General features: G+C 40.6%; 1 protein-coding gene across 1 annotated transcript in view; it reads left to right on the top strand.

Moving 5' to 3' along the window:
* Window positions 1–6,189: 6,189 nt before the first annotated feature.
* The window catches only part of gphna (gephyrin a), a 30,053-nt gene continuing 12,719 nt past the window's right edge, over window positions 6,190–23,523 (top strand). Inside the window, exons 1-14 of the mRNA XM_061082521.1 lie at window positions 6,190–6,291; window positions 8,975–9,053; window positions 9,142–9,199; window positions 12,622–12,714; window positions 12,919–13,013; window positions 13,105–13,171; window positions 13,990–14,283; window positions 15,788–15,889; window positions 17,498–17,635; window positions 19,795–19,837; window positions 20,980–21,117; window positions 21,293–21,385; window positions 21,616–21,671; window positions 23,386–23,505. Of these exons, the coding sequence (XP_060938504.1) occupies window positions 6,228–6,291; window positions 8,975–9,053; window positions 9,142–9,199; window positions 12,622–12,714; window positions 12,919–13,013; window positions 13,105–13,171; window positions 13,990–14,283; window positions 15,788–15,889; window positions 17,498–17,635; window positions 19,795–19,837; window positions 20,980–21,117; window positions 21,293–21,385; window positions 21,616–21,671; window positions 23,386–23,505 (1,440 nt within the window). The 5' untranslated portion in view covers window positions 6,190–6,227. The remainder of the gene's footprint in view (window positions 6,292–8,974; window positions 9,054–9,141; window positions 9,200–12,621; window positions 12,715–12,918; window positions 13,014–13,104; window positions 13,172–13,989; window positions 14,284–15,787; window positions 15,890–17,497; window positions 17,636–19,794; window positions 19,838–20,979; window positions 21,118–21,292; window positions 21,386–21,615; window positions 21,672–23,385; window positions 23,506–23,523) is intronic.

Below are 23,523 nucleotides of genomic sequence, written 5' to 3'. Positions count from 1 at the left end.
TGGAACCTAACTACTGCCGCTCCACTGTGTGATCACTACTACACAGACTGGCTGAAAATAGGATATTTTGTACTTATTTTATTTACAGTGGGACTAAGTGGACATTTGTCATCCATATTCATACCCAGTCACTGGTTTGGAGCCTCTCAGTTCATCTGTGATTTCCAAGGGTTGTAATCAACAGTTACAGAACAGAGCTATAAATAATCAGAGCAACAGAACATGTGGATGAAGAATGACAGAAAGATGTAAACAGACTACAGCATGCAGCAGTTATTTGCTTCCACTGGGCGCTCCTCTTTCAGTCTTCGCATTGCATTCAGTACATCTTAGATAAATGTTTGCAATTGACCCAGCCAGTTTCAGGACGGATGGATGGAAAGGTGACTTGACCCCCTCTTCAAATAAACATGAGCTCACTGATTGGTCTAGTTTCCAGGCCAGAGGCAGAGGAAACAGGTTGCATATATGTATACACCTCATCTTCTACTGTGCTTTTCCTAAACTATTATTTTACATGGTGGATCATGTAAAAATCTGTTAGCCTATCTGTCCCTTCTGCTAGGAGTAACACTTCCAGTGAATTAAAGTCCTTTAACCATCAACATTCAACCTCCACCACTGGCTACTGTGTGTTGTGTATGTATGACTCATCAACAACTGTGAAAAGGTTTAGGTCCTTACAAGTAACAAGTGAAGTGTACTGTTACAGATCAAATGACTGCTCAGGGTTGTGTGTGTGTAGAGTGGGCGGGGAAGGGACAAGCAGTATAAAAGAAGGTTGACTGCCAACTTGGTCCAAGTGCATCAAACATGGCTGCAGTTTGCACTTTGCCTGACAGAGGATGCAACATACTGCTGAAGCTATGAAAAGTTCACACAAAGAAGTTCACAGCGAACAGGAACAGTCAGATCTGAACAGGAGCAGAAGGTCCGGACGATGGCCGTTCAATGTTACTGAAAGAAAACCTTTGGAAATGAGCGTCCGACAGATTGACAGACCAATCGCTGCAAACATCAAAATGCAATCAACCATTAATCTCCAAGCTGTTGCAAAATTAGCCGACACTGCACACGTGCTGACCAGGCCAAAACGTCTCATTGGATTTTCTAACCCAAGACCAACAACAAGCATGACTTTACCACCGATCAGCAGATCAAAAGCCATCTCTTGGAAAGTGGAACGTGCTCTACCTCCACCCAGAAAGGAGTCAGCCAAACCAAAAGGATACGGTACTAACTTACCAACTGGCAACAGGGTGAAGGAAAATGCTATGCTTCACGTGTTGGTTACACGTTGTGGGAAAGTAATTCAGGAGACTAACAAATATAGGAAAATCAGCGCTGATCTTGCAGCAGGAAACAAAGCAGCGTTCCTTGATCCAGAATCTCACAGCAGACTAATGAAAGGGTCTTTAGATGGTCAGCCAGCTGCAACACTGATTCCAGCTCCAGTGGAATCTCCACTACGTCAGAAGAATAATGACTCGAGTGATCCTGGTGCCAGTCACGATAGTACAGTGAATGCAGTCAAGGTTAAACATGATGCCAGTCTCTGTGGAGCAGGGCAACAAAGAGGTTTCTGCTCTACGGACTCAGCTATTGAAACAGAATCTGAGGGCTCTGAAGACAAATGTCAGAGGGAGATGCTGAAGGACGATGATGACGATGAGTACTACACTGACCAGCGGATCACAGAATGGGTCCTTAAAGTCAACCTCAGCCTCTTCTCAATGGGAGATGATGAGCTAACAAACTCAAAACCTGCAGAGGAGCAAGATGTGGCCACCATAAAGATAATCTACACTGGAGATTGAAGTTATACAGTATTAGCATAATACATGTTTTTTTCTTCATCAGTGGATAGAATTAGATCCGTTGAGTTAAACATCTGTCACATGATTATTACATGTCATACCTAAAGTTTCAAGTTTTATTTGTCAACTGCAAGTTAACATAGGGTCAACAGTACAATGAAAGTTGTTGGATGAGAAGAAACAGGTCAACTCAGCAGTGCAATAATTAAATTAAAATAAAAGCAAGGTAGAAAGAGCTTAATATAAAAAAAGTCATATATGATACAATACTAAAACTACATACAGATATGCAAAGGTACAGTGGGACATTCGTTGCAAATGTAGTAACAACTTTAACTTTATGGAGTGTCTGTGAATATGTTATTGCCCATGTGCTTAGTGAGATAAAAAAAATAAGTGCAAACAGGCAGAAAAAACGATGTGCAGAGGGTTGTTAGTCATGAGTTGACTCCAAGTGTGGAAACCTGATGGCCTGGTGGTAGAAACTGTTCTTAAGTCTGGTGGTGTCTGCAGCCCTGCTCCTGTACCTTCTGCCAGATGGTCACAGAGAGGACAGTCTGGATGGCTGTGGTCCTTGACGCTGTTGTGTGCCTTCCGGAGACACCCATGGTGTTAGATGAGTGGCTGGGAGACTGTTTCCAGTGATGTGTTGTGCCGCCTCTACCACTCTCTGCAGTGACTTGCAGCTGTGAGCAGAGCGGTTCCCAGACCAGAATGTGATGCAGCCCGTCAGCAAGCTCTCGATGGTACACCGCTAGAGGTTTGTGAGGATGCTGGCGTTCATGCCAAATTTTCTCTTCCGCCTGACGTAAAAGAGCCACTGATGAGATTTTTCGAACCTCGAGTTAAGGTTATTTTGTCATACAACTATTTACAATTTAAAAACAATTGTAGCGTTTTAGTAGCACTTATATGGTTTTTACCTATAGCACTTTGTAATTTGGGTTTCTTGAAGAAATTTGTACTTTTTTGATTCTTGATGTTCTGGGGTTGTACCCTCATGGTTGAATGCACTTATTGTAAATCGCATTGGATATAAGCGTCATCTAAATTAAATGTAAGTAACTTCCATCTCGTCAAAACAATTTGGAAAAGTTCAAAGCATGTTGGTACATCCGCTAACAAGTGTTTGGGCAGATGGACATTTAATCATTCTGATACACTTGTTTCCCCATCAAAAGTATATTGCATTTTTATTTGCTGTACACTGCCTTTAACGTCAGATATAACACTCTGGTAAAGAAACTTCAGATTCTGTATGTGCTGAAATATCAACACCCACTTTGTATTTTATCACAAAAAATCAACTACTGCCTTATTTCATTTAGGTATGCCAATGTCTAAGAGCTGATGACTATCTGAAAATAACTGAACAAATGTAACTTTTATATAGACTATCTAAATAGTATAACACATTACACTTTATTTGTAATGTTAGGAGAAAATAATTTCAATATTAATCCTTTGCAACAGTTATTACCTGTTAAATCAAAGGCATCTCCAGTGTTTTGGCCTCACAAGTAGCTAGGAAGGGCCAAGAAGGAGACTATAGGCAGTACTTGTCTGAGTTTGCTGCCCTGTCTTAACTATGTGGGCCCAGTGGGCCCAGATGGCTGTCATTCATTAACCAAACTGCTGTACACTGCTGCCCCCTCATGGGCAGACACCAAGTAATTCATGTAGGATGCAAGGCTTACTACTTCACAGGTATGACCTTCTAATAGAAACCTAACCTTCCAATATGAGTTATGTAGTGATCCATGGAGGTTTAGGGATTGAGCAGACAAAGTCAATGTGTTTTCCCTGTTTCACAGCAAGTATTTATATGACACAAGAGTGCAGGTCCAGATATCAGAAATTTCACCCCAGAATTGGATCACACCAGCTTTTCAAGACTCCATTGCAAGTCCTTCTTAATGTCCTAGTAAGCACGACTAGATATAGTTTCAAACTAGTGATTTACAAAATAAGGTTGCACTATGATAATACAAAAAATGTGTCAGCTTGTACAGACTGTTGCAATGTCTTAATCAGTCAGTGGGAAACATTTCTATCATTCTCCAATACAAAAAATCAATCAAGTGTTTCAACAGAAAGTCACTGTAGTAGACAACATTATTTCCAAAGAACACTGTTGTAGAGGCCCACAAATTATTTTTATTTTTATAAATGTAGGAATTGGTTTATTTATGTCTGCTTACATAGAGAAATGTGTGTTTTATAGTTAATAGTATTGGTAGTTTAGAATTGTCCCACCACATTCAACATTTTAGGTGAACTCTGTTTAACACATATGTTAGAACTAGGCGAGGTTTGAATTTATGAATTTTTTGAAAGTGTTTGTTAGGCTATAGCTGAAAAAGTTATGTATTGATTTTTTTGAAGTCTTTAAAAATAACCTTTCCACGATACCTCTGAGGCTGAGATCATGCTGATGTGCTATTTTATATTGAAGAAGCTGAGTAGGGCTGCACTGAAATTTATTAAATTCATTTTCAATGTGAACGGGAGGAGGAGGCCCTTTTGCTTGAATTTTTCCCATGAAATGTTCAGGGCTAGATTGCTCAGAGAGCTCGATCCGGCTATGATAGTAATCTGACTTAAGGAATTGAAAAGCTCTCCAGTGTCTGTCAAAATGAAGAGACAGGGTGAGACTTTCCTACCAGGTCAATGGCTGTTTTGTGGCAGACTGTACAATTCGTATTGCCCCATGTAGATCTAGTTCAATAAAGAGAAGAGCATATTATCAGGCATGGGTAAAATGGAAGTTATGAGCCTACCTGGTTAATTGAGCACTCTTTTTTGAGGCATGTTATTAGTGGGTAGCAGATTTGTTTGTGGTCATATCTGAGGTTGAAAACACTTCCAATTAGTGCATTGGACATTTATGAGGGGCCATTTGGGGTTCAGCATCTTGCCCAAGGAAACTTCGGCATAGGCTGGGATTCGGGCGGCCGACATCCTGGTTTTAGAACGTCCGCTCTACCCCTCAGCCACAGGCACTTGAGTAGCCAAACTAAGATGTTTGTTTGGAATTTAGCGGGATATAGTAGTCCATGTGAACATAGTTACGCAACATCTACTGGTCAGATTACCACTAAATGTGGTGGAAGGATGTAGTATGAGTCAGGGAAGAGACCATTAAATTTGGTTGTGTTCCAACACAGGAGGCAGAGCCAGGATTTTGTCTTCATTATCTTTATTATAGCGAGAAAGGGCAGTTTTCAAGACTGTTGTGAATTTCTAAAGAAATAAAAGATCTTGATAAAAAACAAATAGCATGTTTAGGGGACTCATATCTATTAGCGTGTGTTGTTTTGGGCAGCTGGATTGAATTTAATGGTATTGTTGGCCCAAGTATAAAATACAGTACATCATAAATGTCAACACATATAATAAAAAAACACTTAAAGAGTACAAGGCAATATGCCAGTAAGAAAATGTCTACCTAACTCACTAAGAGAAATCACACAGCCAAAGAATGTCTCTTTTAAAAAATCATCCAGACATTAATGGTCTAAATGGTGGCTGTGTCCCAGCTCACTGGTGGAGCAGGATGTCCCAGATACAGAGCAGCTCACCCCTTCATGGTCCCTCAACCTCATTTGCTGTGGTGACAAACTGAATGTATCTTGTGTTCAACTCAGTCACCAGGCTGATTTTCCGCCAGTCCCCATGTTGCTACACACCACCACATGACACTGTAGTTCCTCATCACAAGGCATGTAAGACTACCCCAAGCATCCACATCCCTGTAGTTTGTTTTTAGATTTGAACTGACGGATTTCTCATTCCTTCCTCCCACTCTGTTTCTACTGTTTGGATCCTGCTGTACCTGTAGTATTCAGTAGTATTGTACTGGATAATGCTGAATTATGGTTCAATATAAGCCTGGGATATTATGTGGCAGACAAATGAGTTCAATAACTTACAATCGTGCAATCCAAACAGAACATTTAAATATGTAAGTAATATAATATAATAATAATATAATAATAGCATGTTAACACACAGCAATCTGTACTAGACAAAACAAATGACTATAACCAAGTAGATACTTTTAGATACCTATCATCCGTTTTATGTTGAGTGCCAAACAGATCCCAGCACTTATAATATGATATGTAATATCATAATACTATCTATGTATTTAATTGTGAAAATGATAAATAGAAAAATAAACCGTTTTTTAAATAGAAGACGATTTACTGGAACTTGTCAGAGCTTGCTATTAAACTTAAAGTAAATCTGGTTCTAAATGGAGCAACGGCTGATGATACTGTGACCTGCGCGCACACACACACACACACACACGCACACGCACGCTCGTCCTCCAGAGGTGCAGCAGCCTCGCGCACCACACACTGTTTCTATGTACGTGCCGTCACAGTGCAGACAGAGGTTGTAAATATGGCGGCGGACGGAATGGTGCTCACCAACCACGACCATCAGACCCGAGTGGGCATTCTGACGGGTAAGCGAGGCCGCTCGGTGGGACGGGACAGGGACGGTTCTTCACGGTTCGCACCGGAGGAGCCGTTTGGCCGCGGGTTGCTTGTGCGCGTCGGTGTCACGATGCGGGCTGTCCCCGCTGCAGCGGTGCTAGCTAGCGGGTTGCTAGCGGGCTGCTAGCCCCGCTGCAGCGCTGCCTGGCTGCGGACAGCTCGCACCGATGTGCACATTCGCTCGGAATCCACGCTAGTCGCGGTTGTGAGCCCGAGTTGGACACGTATTCATTGACATGCGAGGACGGGCTGTCATGTTTAGTGTTGTAGCGGACAGCACGGGGGACATGTTTAATGTAGCGTCAAGGCGGAACATGTACCACCGGCGGAGACTTTCAAAATAAGGTGGCTATTCCCCGGTGGCGCGAGTGCTGCAATGGGTTCGAATGGGAACTGTGCTTTCATTTCGACAGGAACGACAGTATATATCCGGTTCTCCTGTGTTGCGTGTTGCCAGCTTGACGCTAGAGGACATTCTTTTTTTTCTAGCTATGTAGCGTTAGCAAGCCTATATCAGCTGCATTATTCATGTCCCTTTGCAGAGCCGATACGATGGCGGCGGTGTTTCAGGCTGCTGTTGATGAACGTTTCCACCGAGGTTCTCTTGACTGCCCTTCAGGCTCAATGTCTGCGTCTTGTATGTAAATAAAACGGCGAAAAGTGCATTTGTGAATCACGAGTCGTGCCCATTAAAAGCTAGTTAGGAGGCGTCGGTGAGGGGAGATGAATTGTGGTGCAGGTGGATCTGCTCTAATTAACTCGGCGGATGTTGTCGGTGGGTGGGAGTCGTGCGGCGGAGTCCCTGTCACCGGGACCAGTCCACATCCAGCCGGGGCACACTCACCGGTAGCTCCGCTGTCTCCTAGCCGGGGAGGCAGAGGGGGACGTGAGAGTAATGCTAAGAGGACGTCAGGCAGCAGCAGCAGCAGCAGCTGGCCGAGGAGTCTGCTCTGCTCTCACTTGCTAGCATCCCGTCTGACAGCAGCTACATGTCTGCTCTCCATCCACCTGACAACACACAGGCTCCTGTCACCTTCACACACCAGCCCAGATCGTGTGTTTCTGTTTGTGTGTGTGCGATATGATGTGATCACCTATGTGTGGCTGTATTGTTTTACATGTCTAACAGTGGAGGAGACATCTTAACTAGAGGGTTTTATGTCAGTTTCAGGCAGTGGCGGATCAAGGATTCTATCAAGGGCCACAATTTACACAGAGGGGCCAATTATATGGCAAACATCCATTCACAATCCCTGATTCAGTAGGGGGCACATTTAAAGGGATAGTTCACTGAAAGTCACTCATCATTTACTCACAACTATGCCTATGGAGGGGTGGGTGAAGTGTTTGAGTCCACAAAACCCTTTAGGGGTCTCAGGGGTAAACAGTGTTGCAGCCGATTCCGATCAGTTGTAGTAACTGGTGATCAAGACTTAACACGTATAAAAACAACAGAAAAAACACAACATGCCTCCATACTGCTCGTGTGGTGTCATCCAAGTGTCCGCAAGCCCCGACATTAGTATTCGACTTGAAACTAAATGTCCTCTGATATCTTCCTAGGAGGTGCAGACCATTGGACACACCATTGTGTAGCTAAATCCGCTAGCTAAGCCACGTCCGGTGGACTTTAAGGCTTAAAACACTTGGATGATGACACACGAGCTGTATAGAGGGCTGCTATGTTTTTAATATTATTCAGAATCAATTACTTCTTTGTGACATTGAACATTTAAAAAAAGTTTTATTCCGTGAAAAGTGAAACACTGACTATGTTCACATGGACTACAATTTTTCAATTGAGTTTTATTCAAGACAATTCAAGATTCACGACCATAGCCTGAAATAGACACCGCCATGTAAACAGCAGTTTCTGATTTCCGTAACCTCAATAAGGTCATACTCGAGAAATATTCTAATTAAAGGTTCATTGTGTTGAACTTAGTGACATCAAGGGTTGAAGTTTCATGTTGCAGCTGAATACCCCTTACTCATCCTTCCCTTCCAAACATGAAAGAGAATCCTGTGTAAACCTTCAGTTTTCATACAAACTCAAAAAGTTTAGTTTTTCCATTCTTGGCTACTGTAAAAAATTCATGGCGGCCTCCGTAGAGAGGACCTGCTCCCGATGCAAATATTAAGTATTTAAATATAAAATTAGTACAATTTAGATAAAACACTAGTGAAAACATCACTAGGATTATTTTATATTAAATTTCTGCCAATAGATCCCTTTCACCTAAATCTTACACACTGAACCTTTAAGACACGTTGAGGATTTAGACCTGGAGATATGTACATGTCTTAATCACATTGTAACGTCCTATTGGAATCTTTTTAATGTAAGGTGATAATGCCAATCACTGCACCACCGTGCTGCCCTCTATATTTCTTATTTAGATTTAGGTCACAGTCAAAATATTGCTGTCCATGTAAACATAGTTGGTCAATGAGATGCAAACACTCAATCACAAGTCTGGGTAAAATCATCATTAATCAAATGTTCAAGTGTGAAATTCCAAGTGTCATATGAGGCTTATTTTGGATGACAATCTGTTTCATATGTGAGTTTTAGTTATATATGTAGTCAGACAGAGTGTGTCTGCCGTCACAGACCTTCTCCTCAGTAACCTGAACCTCTCTCTTCTTCAGTCAGTGACAGCTGTTACAAGAACTTGGCTGAGGACAGGAGCGGAGTCAACCTGAAAGACCTGGTCCATGACCCCTCACTGTGAGACTATATATAAAACCTACAGTCTGCACACAAGCTGACACAGACACACACATTTCACTCACTGTATCTTTGTCACCCCCTGCAGGTTGGGAGGAGTCATAGCAGCCTACAAAGTAGTTCCAGATGAAATCGATGAAATCAAGGTGCGTGTCTTTGCTTTGAGCTCACGCTCAACCGAATTACTCACAGTCTGGGAGACAATGTCCCTCATTCACTAATGTGTGCGCAGAAATGTTCTTACTCTCCGCAGAAAATAAGTGCGTGCGCAAAATCACCGACGGATTCATGACGTGCGCACCAGCCGATTTTGTTCTCACCACCATGCGTATGTTGTGAATCAAAATCATTTAAAATCGACAGGCGCGTGTCCGTTCTCTGTAGTTAGCATACTGCCATGCCTCTATTTCTCCATATAAGGACATCCTGGAGAGAGCGGTTTGCTGAACAGAGAAGTTGAAGTCATAAGAGAGAAAATTATTTCACAGCAGAAATTGAAGTAATTGTCTCGGAGGTGGAAGCCATAAAAGGAAACTCTTCGCTGAAGCTCGTCCTCCAGAGTGACGATGTTTAAAAAATTCTACCTGGGCTGCTTTAACTGAGGCTGAATGCTGTGTCTTGCACAGAGCTGAGCACTAGAGCTGTGGACATTTCTCCCTTCTTAGGTACAACGCGATGTGGACGTTGACGCCGCTGAATAATTATAACCACCGTTGCTTCAGAATCAGGACAGACGCTCATTAAAGGTCCGGTCGTCGGAGTCTGCTTCCTCACTCTGACCTGTGCTCACTTTACAGCTTTAGCACCTTAGACACCATCACTGATCACAAGTTATTTGAACACGTACAGTGCTTTGTGTTTGTTTGATTCACTTAAGAGTTCAACACACATTTAAACCTGCGACACAACACGTGAATTGACGCGCACAGTCAGGACATCAGGGTTAAAGAGACCTGAACGATCTGGAGTCACGATCTGAAATCATCGATTCAAAAATAGTTCCATGTGATTATCAGTTCAAGTCCGAGGAGGGACAGAGGCGTGAACACACACACACACACACACACACACACCCACACACACCTGCAGACAGAAGCAGCGCGGAGCAGAGTCACTTGTTGACCAGCAGAGTAATGTGCCTCAGTTCTGGGGTGCTGCCAATGGTGTGTGTGTGTGTGTGGGGGGGGGTGCTACTAGCTAATGTGATAAGGTATGGCATACAGGTACTTTACCTAAGTGGAGACACTAAAGGTGAATACAGTCTATTCGGTCAACAACAATTTAACAAAAGCCCAAACTGTTATATTTCAATATGAACATTCCCATATACTTTATTGTAAACTAAGTAAGCTATCTCAACTGGTATAGTTGAAGATTTTCATTATGACAATATGTGCTAAGGATGAAAGTCAGTTTCATGGTTATTTAAAACATTCAATGCATTGGTAAATACAATGTTTGTTGTCCATTAAAGACTTTTTTTTTAGAGTAAAAATATATTATTCATTTAGTTAAAAGGGTGTGTGTTTACATTTTCCAGGACAGCTGGTCCTTGATCATTTGTCTGACAAAGTTCTAAATTAGTTTTTACCCTGCGAAGAAATTTAGGTATGAACATATTGATGATCCCAGATGTTTGCGTTAAAAGTTTGTATGTACAAATCTGTTTGTCCAAATTAATTAAGTCTTATGAGCAGTTAGCAACGACCATCTGCCTATTTTTTTACTGATTTTAATTTTGTTTTAGTAAGATTAGTTTTTGTCTTGTCAACAACAATCCAAAAACATTTTGTCTAGTCATCACAGATATGTTAGTCAATTTTTTGTCATGCATTTTTTTTTTTTATGCTTTCTAACTATTTTGAGGTTGCAGCTGTCACCTTCTTTGTGTACAGTTAACAGGCTTGTAGGTGTCAGTCGAAAGGTGTCATCGTCACTGCTCTTTAGCTGTATACACACTGACTCACCTTGGTAAATGATGTTAGCATTTCCAGACTCTCTTAACAGAACCGCTTTCTCTCTAATCTACTCTAGTACAGTTGATCCTTCTAACCAAGCATCACTGCAGCTCCCTATGCTGAGAGTCATTCAGAAGCTGGATCCACTCACTTCACCAACATACTGCTCACTGTCTGGGTTTAGTTCAGAACATCAACACATTCCTCCAGCGAATGCCCAGAGGGAGATGATGGTTACTGCTGACATTGAATCTTGGAAGTTAACAACTCCTTTGATAGCAACATTAAAGTTAGCCAACAAAAGCCATTTTCAGACATGAACTCCAGAGAATGTCTGCACAATCGGGTCCATACTCTCTGAGGAGTTTGCCTTTCACTCATGAACAATGCAGCAGATGGTTCTCAGCTTAAACCCATTTACAACAGCACAGAAATCTCTGGAGCATTCATTTGAGGAGTGGTGCAGCAAGCAGAGGAACAACGTAACATTAATTCAACTGTGGAGGTCACGCTTTTATTTACAGCACATCGACACTGATATTGGCCGTTATCACCCAAAACTCATTGGTGTCTTCCGCCTGTGTGCCATCGCTTTTAGATCCTTAGATATTTCATTTATCTTTTATTTTTCAGTTTTGCCTCTGTTGTGTGTTATTAGTGATGTAGTCAACAACATTTATCGGATGATCAATTGACTGATATGCCTTTAACATACATATATCAGAATTGGTATTTGTGTTTTCTGTTGTGCATAGGTATAAATACATTGAATAAACAACGCAATGACATTTTGTTTTGTTTGTCTACATTTTACATTAACATGAAAATGTGACAATGTTTTATACATTTTGGTATATGTATGTTTCTACAGTTTTCTTATCATTTATAGTAATTTTGAATAATAATGAATAATATTAATAATAACAATATGAATCTAGTTAATGGTAAAGCTGTCAAATATCCAGTCTAAATAAGATTATTGAGTCATAGGGGTTTGATAATGACATCGGAGGAATTATTGTCAATTAATAAAAATAGATATATATTTCGTCCCGTATATAAGTATCGGGAATTTTACCCGCAATATTGGTATCAACATCAGCCCCCAAAGATCCATGTTGCAGATAACATGACTTACAGTCATGTAACTTTGTGAAACATTTTTTGAGCAGCTTGTCCTTTGGTTTATTCACTGGCAAAAAATGTAATACGTTTCATCATATTGCATGCTTTAGTCTTGTTTAGTTTTACAAATTTTTCAACATAGTTCTATTAACACTTTTGAAATGTACTATCTGTCCTTCATCCAAAACTCAGCCAGTTATGATTCCTCTATACAGGGCTCATAGTCACTTAATGCAGTCAGAATATGAGATTTGTGTTGATCCTAATGGGGAAATTCTCTCTGGAGGTTCTAAGCATCACCTTAGAGCTTGTTGTCTTGCTCTAAGACACTTGACCAGGACAAATGTTAATTATCAGTGGAATTTTAACCCAAATGTGCCTTAAAATAAATATGTCTTAACCATTGCAGGAATCATTGGATTCATAGAATTGAGAAGGATGCGTGGTATAGTTTTAACTTTGTGTGGGGGTTTATGTGTGCGCAGGACACTCTTTTGGAGTGGTGCGATGAACAGGAGCTGAATCTCATTCTGACTACTGGAGGAACTGGCTTTGCACCACGAGATGTTACACCTGAGGTACACACAATAAAACCCTGCCATTGTCTCATTGGTACTGATTAAATACAAGAAATTGAAAGACTAAACTAATAAGTCCTGTCTAAATATGATAAACATGTTGAAAGAACATATTCTGAATTAAATGAAACAAACAACATCTTTGGGCCACATAAACGCCTGAAAAGTTTTAACAAAGTCTGAGTCCTTTTGTTTATGTTGTAGGCAACCAGAGAGGTGATAGAGCGAGAGGCCCCAGGTATGGCTCTGGCCATGCTTATGGGATCCCTCAACGTTACACCACTCGGCATGCTGTCCAGGTAAAGACTTTCTAATGAGTTTGATTGTAACCAGATGATGTTTGTGGTGTCCCCTTCTGGTCTAAACGGCTCTCTTCTAACTTGTTTCCAGGCCGGTGTGTGGTATTCGCGGTAAGACTTTGATCATCAACCTGCCAGGAAGCAAGAAGGGCTCTCAGGTATGTTTCTTTGACTTAACTCACCCATGCTTACTGTGTACCTTATCAGAATGACATAGATCCTCACTCATTTAATTTACAGCAACTTACGTTTGAAAGAACTTCACAAAAATGGCAATAAATTCAGTGAAGAGCACTAATTTGGTAATGACCTAAAGTGTAGGTCCTGAACTTTACTAGGGACTTCATCTTGTGCTAAATTTTTCAGCACTTGATGCTCATTTGGGATTTATATTTGAGCTTGTTTGCCTTATTTTAGCAAGTTTACCTGTGTAAAAATATACCTTGGATAAAAAATAAAAATAAAACTTATATGGTACTTACATATAGCACTTTGTAGTTTGGCTTTCTTGAAGCAAATTGTACTCAATTGATTCTTGTTTTTCTGGGTTTGTACCCTCATGGTTGAATGCACTTATTGTAAGTTGCTTTGGATAAAAGGGTCAGCTGAATGTAATGTAATGTAAAAAAAAGAAAACACGTATACACGCTAATTTGGCTTGACAAGCAGTTTGACCTTAGTCTAGCTTCTTCTTTCGAGTGTAACAGCAACACTGGAATAGCAATGAAGTCTGAGCATGACGTGTCAATGCTAACACCACTTACATGTATAACAGGTGATTTTGAAAAGAGGTATATGTCATCTGGTAATAATGTGTCAGTCTTGGGAACTCAGATTTTCCTGGTCCCAAGCAGCAAAAAAGAATCAGTGAATACAGCTGTGTGTGCATATATATATATATATATATATATACATATATTCTTTTTTATTTTATTTTGTTATTATTTTTATTATAATTTATTTTTTTTTGCTCTAGGAGTGTTTTCAGTTCATCTTGCCCGCTCTGCCCCATGCCATTGACCTGCTGCGGGATGCAACGGTCAGAATTAAATACACACATGCCGCTTTGGAGCAGCTGCAGTCCCCTTCCTCTTTGCTGGCCAACACGCACATCAACACTCACAACAACATGCACACCATGGAGCGGGGCACCCAGTGTGAGGAAGAGGAAGATGAGGAGGAGGACATTAGGAGAGGTCACCATGTGCACAACCACCACCATCCCCAGCATGGCTCCTCCCACATCACCGCAGCTGCTATTGCTGCCAAGGTAACTGTCCGGCGAGACACGAGAACACCAGAGCTGCTGCTGAAAACTTGACAGATGAAACTTTAATGATCCCTGTGGGAAAATTGGGTCATTGCAGCAGCAGGCTACTGCACTATAGATATTGCTCCAATGCCATAGGCTGATGCTGCTCCAAACAGAAATCACAGATTAGTGACAAAGAGGAGAGAGCCCCACAGAGTATTTCAGGATGTACAGTATGTCTTTTCTTCAAATTTCAAATTAATATTTTACTAGTCTAAGTTAAGCTGAAGAAAGTTGCTGTTTGATGAAATATTAGTAAAAACATTTCCAAGGAGATGAGTAGGGGAAATGATGGTAGCTAAACCAGTACCCTTTCACATGCCATTAAGGTCTCAGTTACACTCGGTAAAATGCAGTCTGTATCTGGATACTGGAAAAGCTTGTTCTCAGACTGTTGAACGCTTCACAATTGCAAACGAATTGATAAGCAGGTGGATGTCACTCTTATTGGCTCTAAGCCTGGTATAAGTGCATTGCAAACCGGCCATGTTCTAATTTGTCCTGCAAGTTTCACAATGAACCAAAAACTAATATTGCGCTATCATCCATAAAGTCTTTACCGTCCACGCAGTCAGACCTCATAGATTCAGATGCAGTTGTGTGCGTACCTGCAAGTGGCATGCAATGCAGCTCTCTCCCACTCATGAACTTGCTTTTACTCTTTAGTCTGTTTCCCTGTCATCACAATATGTACGTGCATCTCACAACCTCCATAGATTGAAATAGTTATGAGGGACATGCTGCAGAGAAAGTTAAACACAACTTCTGGAACCACATATTAAGTCGCAGAAAAAATTTCATAGGTTCTTTCCTAACCCATACTGTAACCCTTCATCCAGTGTCATGGTAATCCGTCCAGTAGTTTTTGTGTAATCCTGCTAACTAAAAGACAAACCAATAAAGTGAAAGCATAACCTCTTTAGTGGAAGTTCTAAAGACATTATTGCTTTATTGCTTTGGGAGCACCAGTAGAAAGCTACGGACAAGGGTCACATGACCACGGAGGTTAGCTAAGTTAGCATGCTTTTCCATGTGCCATATGTCTGGACAAAACATGAATCATAGCTGCTTCGCTCAATACACATTTATTATTTCCCAACGTCTCCTTTTCAGCGTATCTTTAGCTCACTTGCTTTTTATGTATTTACGATCCTCAGTGAGTGACTGTTGTACATTTTGTATTTTTCATTTCATTAGGCCTTTAACACCTGGGGTAATTGTGATCTAAAGCACTTGTTTTAATGCAGATTATGTTGATTATTCAATGTTTATGTCATGAGTATTCACAGCACAGTTTAGATAATGATTAGAAGTATCTTAAAGAGGAGCTGGTATTAGATTCAGATGTGAACTTTTTGTATCTGTTCACCATTGAATTTCACTCACCTGTCTGTCCGTGCCCACATACATCTGTCTGTAAGTGTTTGTGTGTTTGTGTTCCCTGCATGTGTGTGTCCATCAGACAAGCCATGCTGTGGTCATGGCTAAGGGGGGTCCCTATCTGCCTGGCACCACACCCGCCCCACCCACTCATTACACCTGCTCCTGTACTCATGACCAGCAGGTGAGACACTCGTGCTGAGACGCACACAAACCCATCCTCCCTGTGCCATTTTTCAGCTGATAATGTCAGTAACACACTAACAAAGACTTGTCAAGATGAATCACACACATTCCCGAAAAGCACATTTTCAAAAATGAATCAACATTTTCACAATTTCACAATGAGCATCTGGAATGTAGAGAAAGTTAAGTTTTCACAGAACACTCTTATCTTTAACATGCTACAATATACATTATATTTAGCTCTTTTAAAGCTGCACTCAAGTGATATAAGTGAGGTGATGAATCCGCAGATAATTAACTTGGCTGGGGCCTTCAGCTCAGGAGAGTTTGGTTTTCTTTCACATCATTGTTTCTGTTTTCACCGCTCACATCTGAGGTGTTTTGGTTGATCAGTTGCGTTTCCAGCGACAGAAGCCAGCTGTTGACAGTGGAAACCCTCTGACAAATCCACAGTGCACTACATTATTACATTGTACAAGACAAATTAATATTCCTTTAATATTCCTCCAAGTTGATTGTTCATATTTTTGTCAGCGTGTTGTATGAATAGGTCCACTTCCTCAGGTGGCTCAAATCTTAAACTACGTTGTTTAAAACACTTGGAATGTATGACATGTAATTGCATCATATGTAAATGTAAAGCCTTGTTGAAGGAATGATGCCAAACAAACATGAGGACAATCATATGTTAGGTGCTCCTGGATTAGTGCTGATCTTGGTTAGGACTTTGAACTCATGTTGCCTTCATTTCAGCTAGAACAAATAAATCCTCTGGCTGCTGTTGACTAGATAAGAATTCACATGATGGGTTTAGAGGCACAACATTAATCCTTGCTTAGATCATTAAAGATCGTATGAAGAATGGGAGCCTTCACTCATTGATAATGATTGAAAGCAGCAGTTTGTAGGTGTGATGATTAACGTTATAGCAAAACATCCTGGGAAAGTTCTCCATGGATCTTATTAATAATTCAACATTTGTGTAAATTGTCCTGTGGGTCACATTGGTAATTCAGTGACGAGAGCACAGAAACTAAAATCACCCACATGTCCTTGTTACATGCTGCACACTCCAGTATCCATGACTGATTTCCTAAGTTACAAATTAACTTGCCTTCATCACAAACACAGTCCTGATGTGATTTGAACATCTGCAGAGGTTCTGTTTGTTCATTACTCCGCACACATGCTTCATTTCATTTATACATTGTGTTTGTGATTCCATTTCAAATTAAATTCATTTATTTTATAAAAAGAAAGAAAATAAACATTATTACTGATCCCCTGCAACAATTTTCTTTACTATGTAATTGATAATGAACCTGAGTTAAATACCATCAGATTGATATTTTTGTATTTACTAACAACTGATAAGTCAGAATATATTGTGTGGATATAAATATAGTTTAAGACTCTGCAGGCAAGTTTACACATGTCATTAAGTAAAAATTTAAATGTATTCAGCCGATTTATCAGTGCCATCACTGTTACTTTTCTTCTAAGTGTCATAAGTCATAGGGAAACATGGATGATATTGGTGTCTATGTTGGTGAAGTTTGTCCACATGTTTGTAAAAAAACAACAACCACATTGTGTGTGTGTCTAGATCCCGGACTCGATCATTTCTCGAGGCGTTCAGGTGCTTCCTCGAGATTCAGCCTCTTTAAGCTCCACCCCTTCCGAGTCACCCCGGGCGACACAGGCAACCTCCCGCCTTTCTACCGCCTCCTGCCCGACACCCAAGGTATACACTAACTTTCATGAAGGCAGCCACACAAAAATGAGCATAAAGAAATAATAAATCCTGAAAATGGACTTTTAAATAATAAATAAGTTTGCTAAATAAATTGATGAAAAATGGAAAGTTCCTGCATGATTGCGTTACTCTTTTTTATTGGAAAACACTTAACAACAGACTCCCAGTAAAGAAGAGGTAACTCATTTGTTTTCCTATAACTTCAAAAGCAAACAATAATTTGTTTGCTCCCACTGTAAAAACTAAGACTATTACTAAAACTTAAGAGTTATAGATTGGTTTATATATTTATTGTGACTCTCAAACTGTCTTAACTTGGTCATCAAATACACAAAGCAGTATTAACTAGTAGTATAAAGCAGTTGGCTGTTATAATCTTAAATCTTTCTCAGTCGTGACTACTGGCCTCTCGCTCCAAGTGATGGATAACATTTTACAAATTAAAAGTCTTTTGGAGTTGAATGGGAGTGAAAGGGATTTTCAGGTTTGGAAAACCCAAATATAAATATTATATAAATCATATACATATATTCCCAATGTAAACAGGATAACTGCAACAATTTAAATTATGCTTGAATTGTCCTTAAGACCATGTTTGATTTACATTAATTTGATTTAACTTGAAATGTAACTCAATTGAAGAGAACACCATACCGTAAGCTTATATAATATGCGGGTCGTATTTCTATCCTTCCTTGAATATTTTATCATTAAGAATCACCCCTGTTTTCTGATCTGGAGGTGTAACATGTATCTTAACCGATGATTTTTGGTACGGGCCCCTCGGTTCGGTAGGCACGTCGCACGTGTACCGAACGAATGCGGCGAGTCCATGCGTGGAACTTATTTGTGTGCGTTTTACATTTCCGAGGGACAAATTTAGTGAAGGACCGGATGTGCTGTTGGCTTGTGGTCATAGCGACCGCAGACAAACAGGAGCGTGAAGACCCTCCCTCATCATATAAGTCTGCTATTTGGGAACACTTCAGTTTCACAGTCACTATAATGATGACAGTCACAGACGAGTGGGACATGGCACAACTGCTATCAGATATGTAGCTGGTAACACATCGAACATGCTGACTCGTTTGAAATGGCATCACCAGAGTGATGTCCAATATCTTTGGAAAAAACACAGAGAAAACAAGTTCAGAGCAAACCCAGCTCTCCACTGCATTAAAGCTGCCATCTGCAAATAATTCAGACTGTGTCAAAGCAATAACGAGCGACATATGGGTTTTTATAGCAGCGGACATGATGTTTTAAGGTTCTGTCTTGTCCGCATTTCAGCCAGCAAGTAATTTATAGTCAGTCTTTATAAACCTCTGTACCTAGTGTCAGAGTTCTCCACAGCAGAGACCTAGTTAGTACCAGCAGGGCATCAAACCCTCTCTGCAAACAATGTGGATAAGTTAATAAGAAAATTAAAATATTTAATAATAATAATCATATAATACAATAACAGTGCAGTTTAAGTACAGTTAATTGTTTACATGCTGCACCTTTATGGATATTTATTTATTTATGAGAGTGTTTACTTTGATATTTCACTTTTAAAATTTACTAAGGTAAGAAAGACACAGCCACAATCTGCTCAGTTAACTCAGTTTCGAACCATGAACTTAACTCGAGGAACGTACCGAGCCGTGATTTTTGTGTAGCGTTACACCCTTATTGACTTTATTTAAGAATATATTTATTTTTATATTTTAGTTGTTTTACTTATCTTTTTTAAAGGAGCTATATATGCCAGAGCAGAGCGTTAATAATTACACAATGGAGCAGAACAAGTATTGATGAACTAGTGAATGAACAGATCTGATAAATTAAGAAAGTAAAATGTCACTGCAGGCTTTGAAAACTGTGTCAGGAACTTCCTTCATAGCAAAGATGAATAACTGCCTTATATCTTATATCTGATGAAAGGACAGAGTGGAGCTGATATATAAGTCAAACCCTGAACTCATTCTTGTCGCTGTTAATCCCGTGTTGTTCTGTGGGATCAGGGAATTTGACAAAGAGCTAAAATTTATGTTATTCATACTTCAAGGTCGTGTGTGTGTGAGACACTAATCAACATTTCAAACCTTTGCAAGCAGATTGTCCTGTCATGAAGGAGCATATAATATATGTTTGTCTCTCTGCAGGTTCAGTCACGATGTGGCAGTAATGAGAACATTCTGAGAGCAAGTAAGTTCAATCTGTGTGTGTGTGTGTGTGTGTGTGTGTGCGTGTGTGTGCGTGTGTTTGTGCGCACGCGTGTGTGTGGAGGCTGTCCTTCCAAAAGTCAATTACTTGATGCATTAGTCAAGAAGACCACTTTTTGGTATCTGCCTCACAGTAAACAGAGCACTGCATAATATACAGTTTATTTATTGATTAACTGTTAGGTTTTTACTATTGTGTCATACACATTATATTCTCAGCCCGAGACGGGCATACAAGACCCTGAAAAAGAAAAAGAGCAAAGCCAAAGGACCACATATACTCATTTCAACATAGAACATAGGTATAGAACAGTAGCATAGAAGCAAACACAGCAAGCAAGTCGAAGACTCTTTTATCGATGTGCGAGCATTATCACATCGAATTGTTTGCCGGAAATGGGTTTACCAGCTTCTGATGCTAAACTAGCGAGTTGACAACTTCACTTACACAACCAAACACTTTGCACTTGTCTGATAACTACAACAACATCAGGCCCACATCTTTCCTGTATCCTATGGCCTCTTTAAGCTCTCGCCAACGAGTGGAATATGCTGTGATATTCACTCTTATTCAGTTTCTCACCTGCTCGGTTTCTCTTTTCTTGTCTTTGTTTCCTCTGACAACATCCTCTTCGGTTTCCTTCCGTGGTTCTACCATGTATACACACCGAGAAGGGCCATCTAGTTGTTTCTTATAGCTAGCTTGATCGGGGCCTAGAAGTACGAGGCCGGATTACTCTTATTGTCCAGGAGGTAGAGCAGGTCAGATCCTAAAGGACAGCGGTTCAATCACAGTCTCCCCCTTCCGCGTTCTTGCTGTGGTATCCTTGGCCAAGATACTGAACCCCAAATTAACCCTGACAGCTGAGCCAAGTAGATGAACTGTTGGAATGTATGTGTGTGTGAATAGTGAAAGGCAATTCTGTAGTGTGATGCACTTTGATTGGTCATCAAGAAAAGAGAAGCGCTCTTTAAAAACAGACCATTTACCATCTAGAGCAGCATATTAACCATTTAATCACACCCATTCTGTGTGTGTGTGTGTGTGTGTGTGTGTGTGTGTGTGTGTGTGCGTGTGTGTGTGTGTGTGTGCGTGTGTGTGTGTGTGTGTGTGTGTGTGTGCAGGCCACAGTGCAGTGGACATTAGTAAAGTGGCACGTCGTCATCGCATGTCCCCTTTCCCATTGACGTCCATGGACAAAGCCTTCATCACTGTTCTAGAGATGACACCTATTCTGGGAGTTGAAGTCATTAACTACAGAGGTGAGTCCCATCACATTACCTGTCTTCTTTCTGTCTGCCGCTATTTTAAGAACCAAGAGGAGAGGAGGAACTTATATCAGTAGTCTGCAGCAGTTTGGTGCTCAACTGTCAACTATACACACATTCACGTTTGTGTATACTTTTGTTGTTACTGGTTGGTGGCTGCTCTCTTCAGACGGTTTGGGTCGAGTGCTCGCTCAGGACATCTACGCCAAAGACAACCTTCCTCCGTTCCCCGCCTCTGTTAAAGATGGCTATGCAGTGCGAGGTGAGACCACGAATCCGATATCATATTTTACACCAGATTAATGTGATGGAGCATCCATGAAAGTTAATTCTATCTATTCATTTACTGTATGTTTGTTAACGTGCTGACACTGAGTGAATTTAAGATCAAACTGTAACCTGTCATCTTAGTTACCACACAAAGTTTAAAGAATCAATAATCGTCTAATTTTCACAATTAACTGGATTAACATCATTTTCATTGACCTGTAGCTGCTGATGGCCCCGGAGATCGCTTCATCATGGGAGAATCACAGGCTGGTCAACAGGTCAGCTCTAACACATTAACACTAATTTAGAGATCATGCCTTGAACTGTATCTAGTATCTAGCATTCTTTGTTTAGCAACACAGCTACTCACACTGTCAACAACATAACTGTTAGCATGTGTAAAACAGTTCCACTACTATAACTACTGGGAGTAATACTGCTGAACAGGGCACATACGTCTGCCAAAGCCTAACTGTCCCCTTATTGAATGTCAAAGATTCGAGAGAAAGATAGTAGTCCCCAGTTGACCTCACAATTCTTGAATAAATGAAATATTGTTGAACAAATACAATTAAAACCAAAATAATAAACATAAAAATACAACACATCACCAAACCCTTACCCCATCTGCCTGACTTCAGAATAGATATGGCAGTAGAAATGAACGAATGTCTGAATTTGCAGGAGGATGAGACATTGCGCCACACAAACAGATGATTTTCACAGTCAGAGCCAATGTCATTCAACCAGAATGGAGGAAATGTGACACAGTGCTGTTGTCATAAACACTGGAAAATGAAACAGTGATGCTCAGTATTAATGAATCTTGTTTATTTGACGTTTTTTGAACACATTGTCGGCATATCAAGTTGTGTCTGACCGGTGGGGTTTGTAGTTTCAAGTTTCTTTTTAAAAAACTGCTTTGAGAACGCAGTGCTGGGAGGCGGGGCTAAGACTTGCCTACCTAGTACCTCTCCACCGCCCCACACACGCCACATACCAATTAGCTTGCTAAAGCTAAGTGAACTACGTTGTCAAGCTATTAGCTACAACTCCATTGGCAGCACACACATTTTAGTCAGAAATGTCATAGGAAATAGATGCTTCTCGCCTCCGGACTTTGTTGATGACCAAGGACACCCTGGGTGGTTTAAACCAACTTGCCAGCGGTTCAAGTAGTGTTAGCGAGAGAGACAGCCAAGGGAAAGGAGAAAATGGGGGACGTCTCTGAATGGGAGAAGATGTGGTGGTTAAGGAGCTTAGTTTGAGCATAGATTAGATCCCCAATGGTGGGATGCAGGCTGCACATCTATGATAAATATCTGTCCTGCTTCCTTCAGGTGGCTGCAGGGATTAAATGAATGGAAGGAGAAAGTTATTATACAGTATAACTATAGTAATACAGCTGTGGATAACAGCTGCTGTGAAAATCACCCACTATCTATTGACACATTTTCAGACAGCTGTGTTTTAATCACATTAATCACATTAATCTTAACTCAAGTTAGGAGTTTATTTTCTGCGTCTTTGACCCCTGAGATTCATTCCTGTGCTTTAGAAATGAGTAGTTTAACTTCTATAGTAGCAGATGAGACCGCCTTAGTTCTGCTGGTAACTCGATCTTCCATCCCCTCCTGAATAGATCTCGTTATTAGGAAGATATAAGGATTATCTTTTGTCTACTGTAGTTCCTGCAACTTACAAAGAGTAACAACTGCAGCAGATTATGTTGAAATACACGTACAACACGAACAAATGTCACTGTTTTAATTTTGCAGTAGTAAATCTAAAGCTATGACTACCACTTCTACCCGTTAACTGCCTTGCTACTAATTTGACTTCTGCACCATATCACAATATTTTACTGTATACTCTGCTCAAATGATTTCTGAAGTAAACATAAAATGAAGTGTTATCCAAGAAACACTTCACAACTATCAGACTAAGTCAATTTTGTGTGTATGTGTTTGTGTTGGGGTGTGTTGTGTGTAGCCCACCCATACAGTGATGCCAGGTCAGGTGATGAGGGTGACGACCGGAGCTCCCATTCCATGTGGAGCTGATGCTGTGGTCCAAGTAGAAGATACTGAGCTGCTGAGGGAGTCTGAGGATGTAATAACACCACTTTGG

The sequence above is a fragment of the Limanda limanda genome, chromosome 12 (genome assembly GCF_963576545.1).
Source record: "Limanda limanda chromosome 12, fLimLim1.1, whole genome shotgun sequence".
Classification (NCBI taxonomy): domain Eukaryota; kingdom Metazoa; phylum Chordata; class Actinopteri; order Pleuronectiformes; family Pleuronectidae; genus Limanda; species Limanda limanda.
The sequence above is the reverse complement of the archived record's forward strand: the minus strand, read 5'-3'. Positions and strand labels throughout refer to the sequence as shown.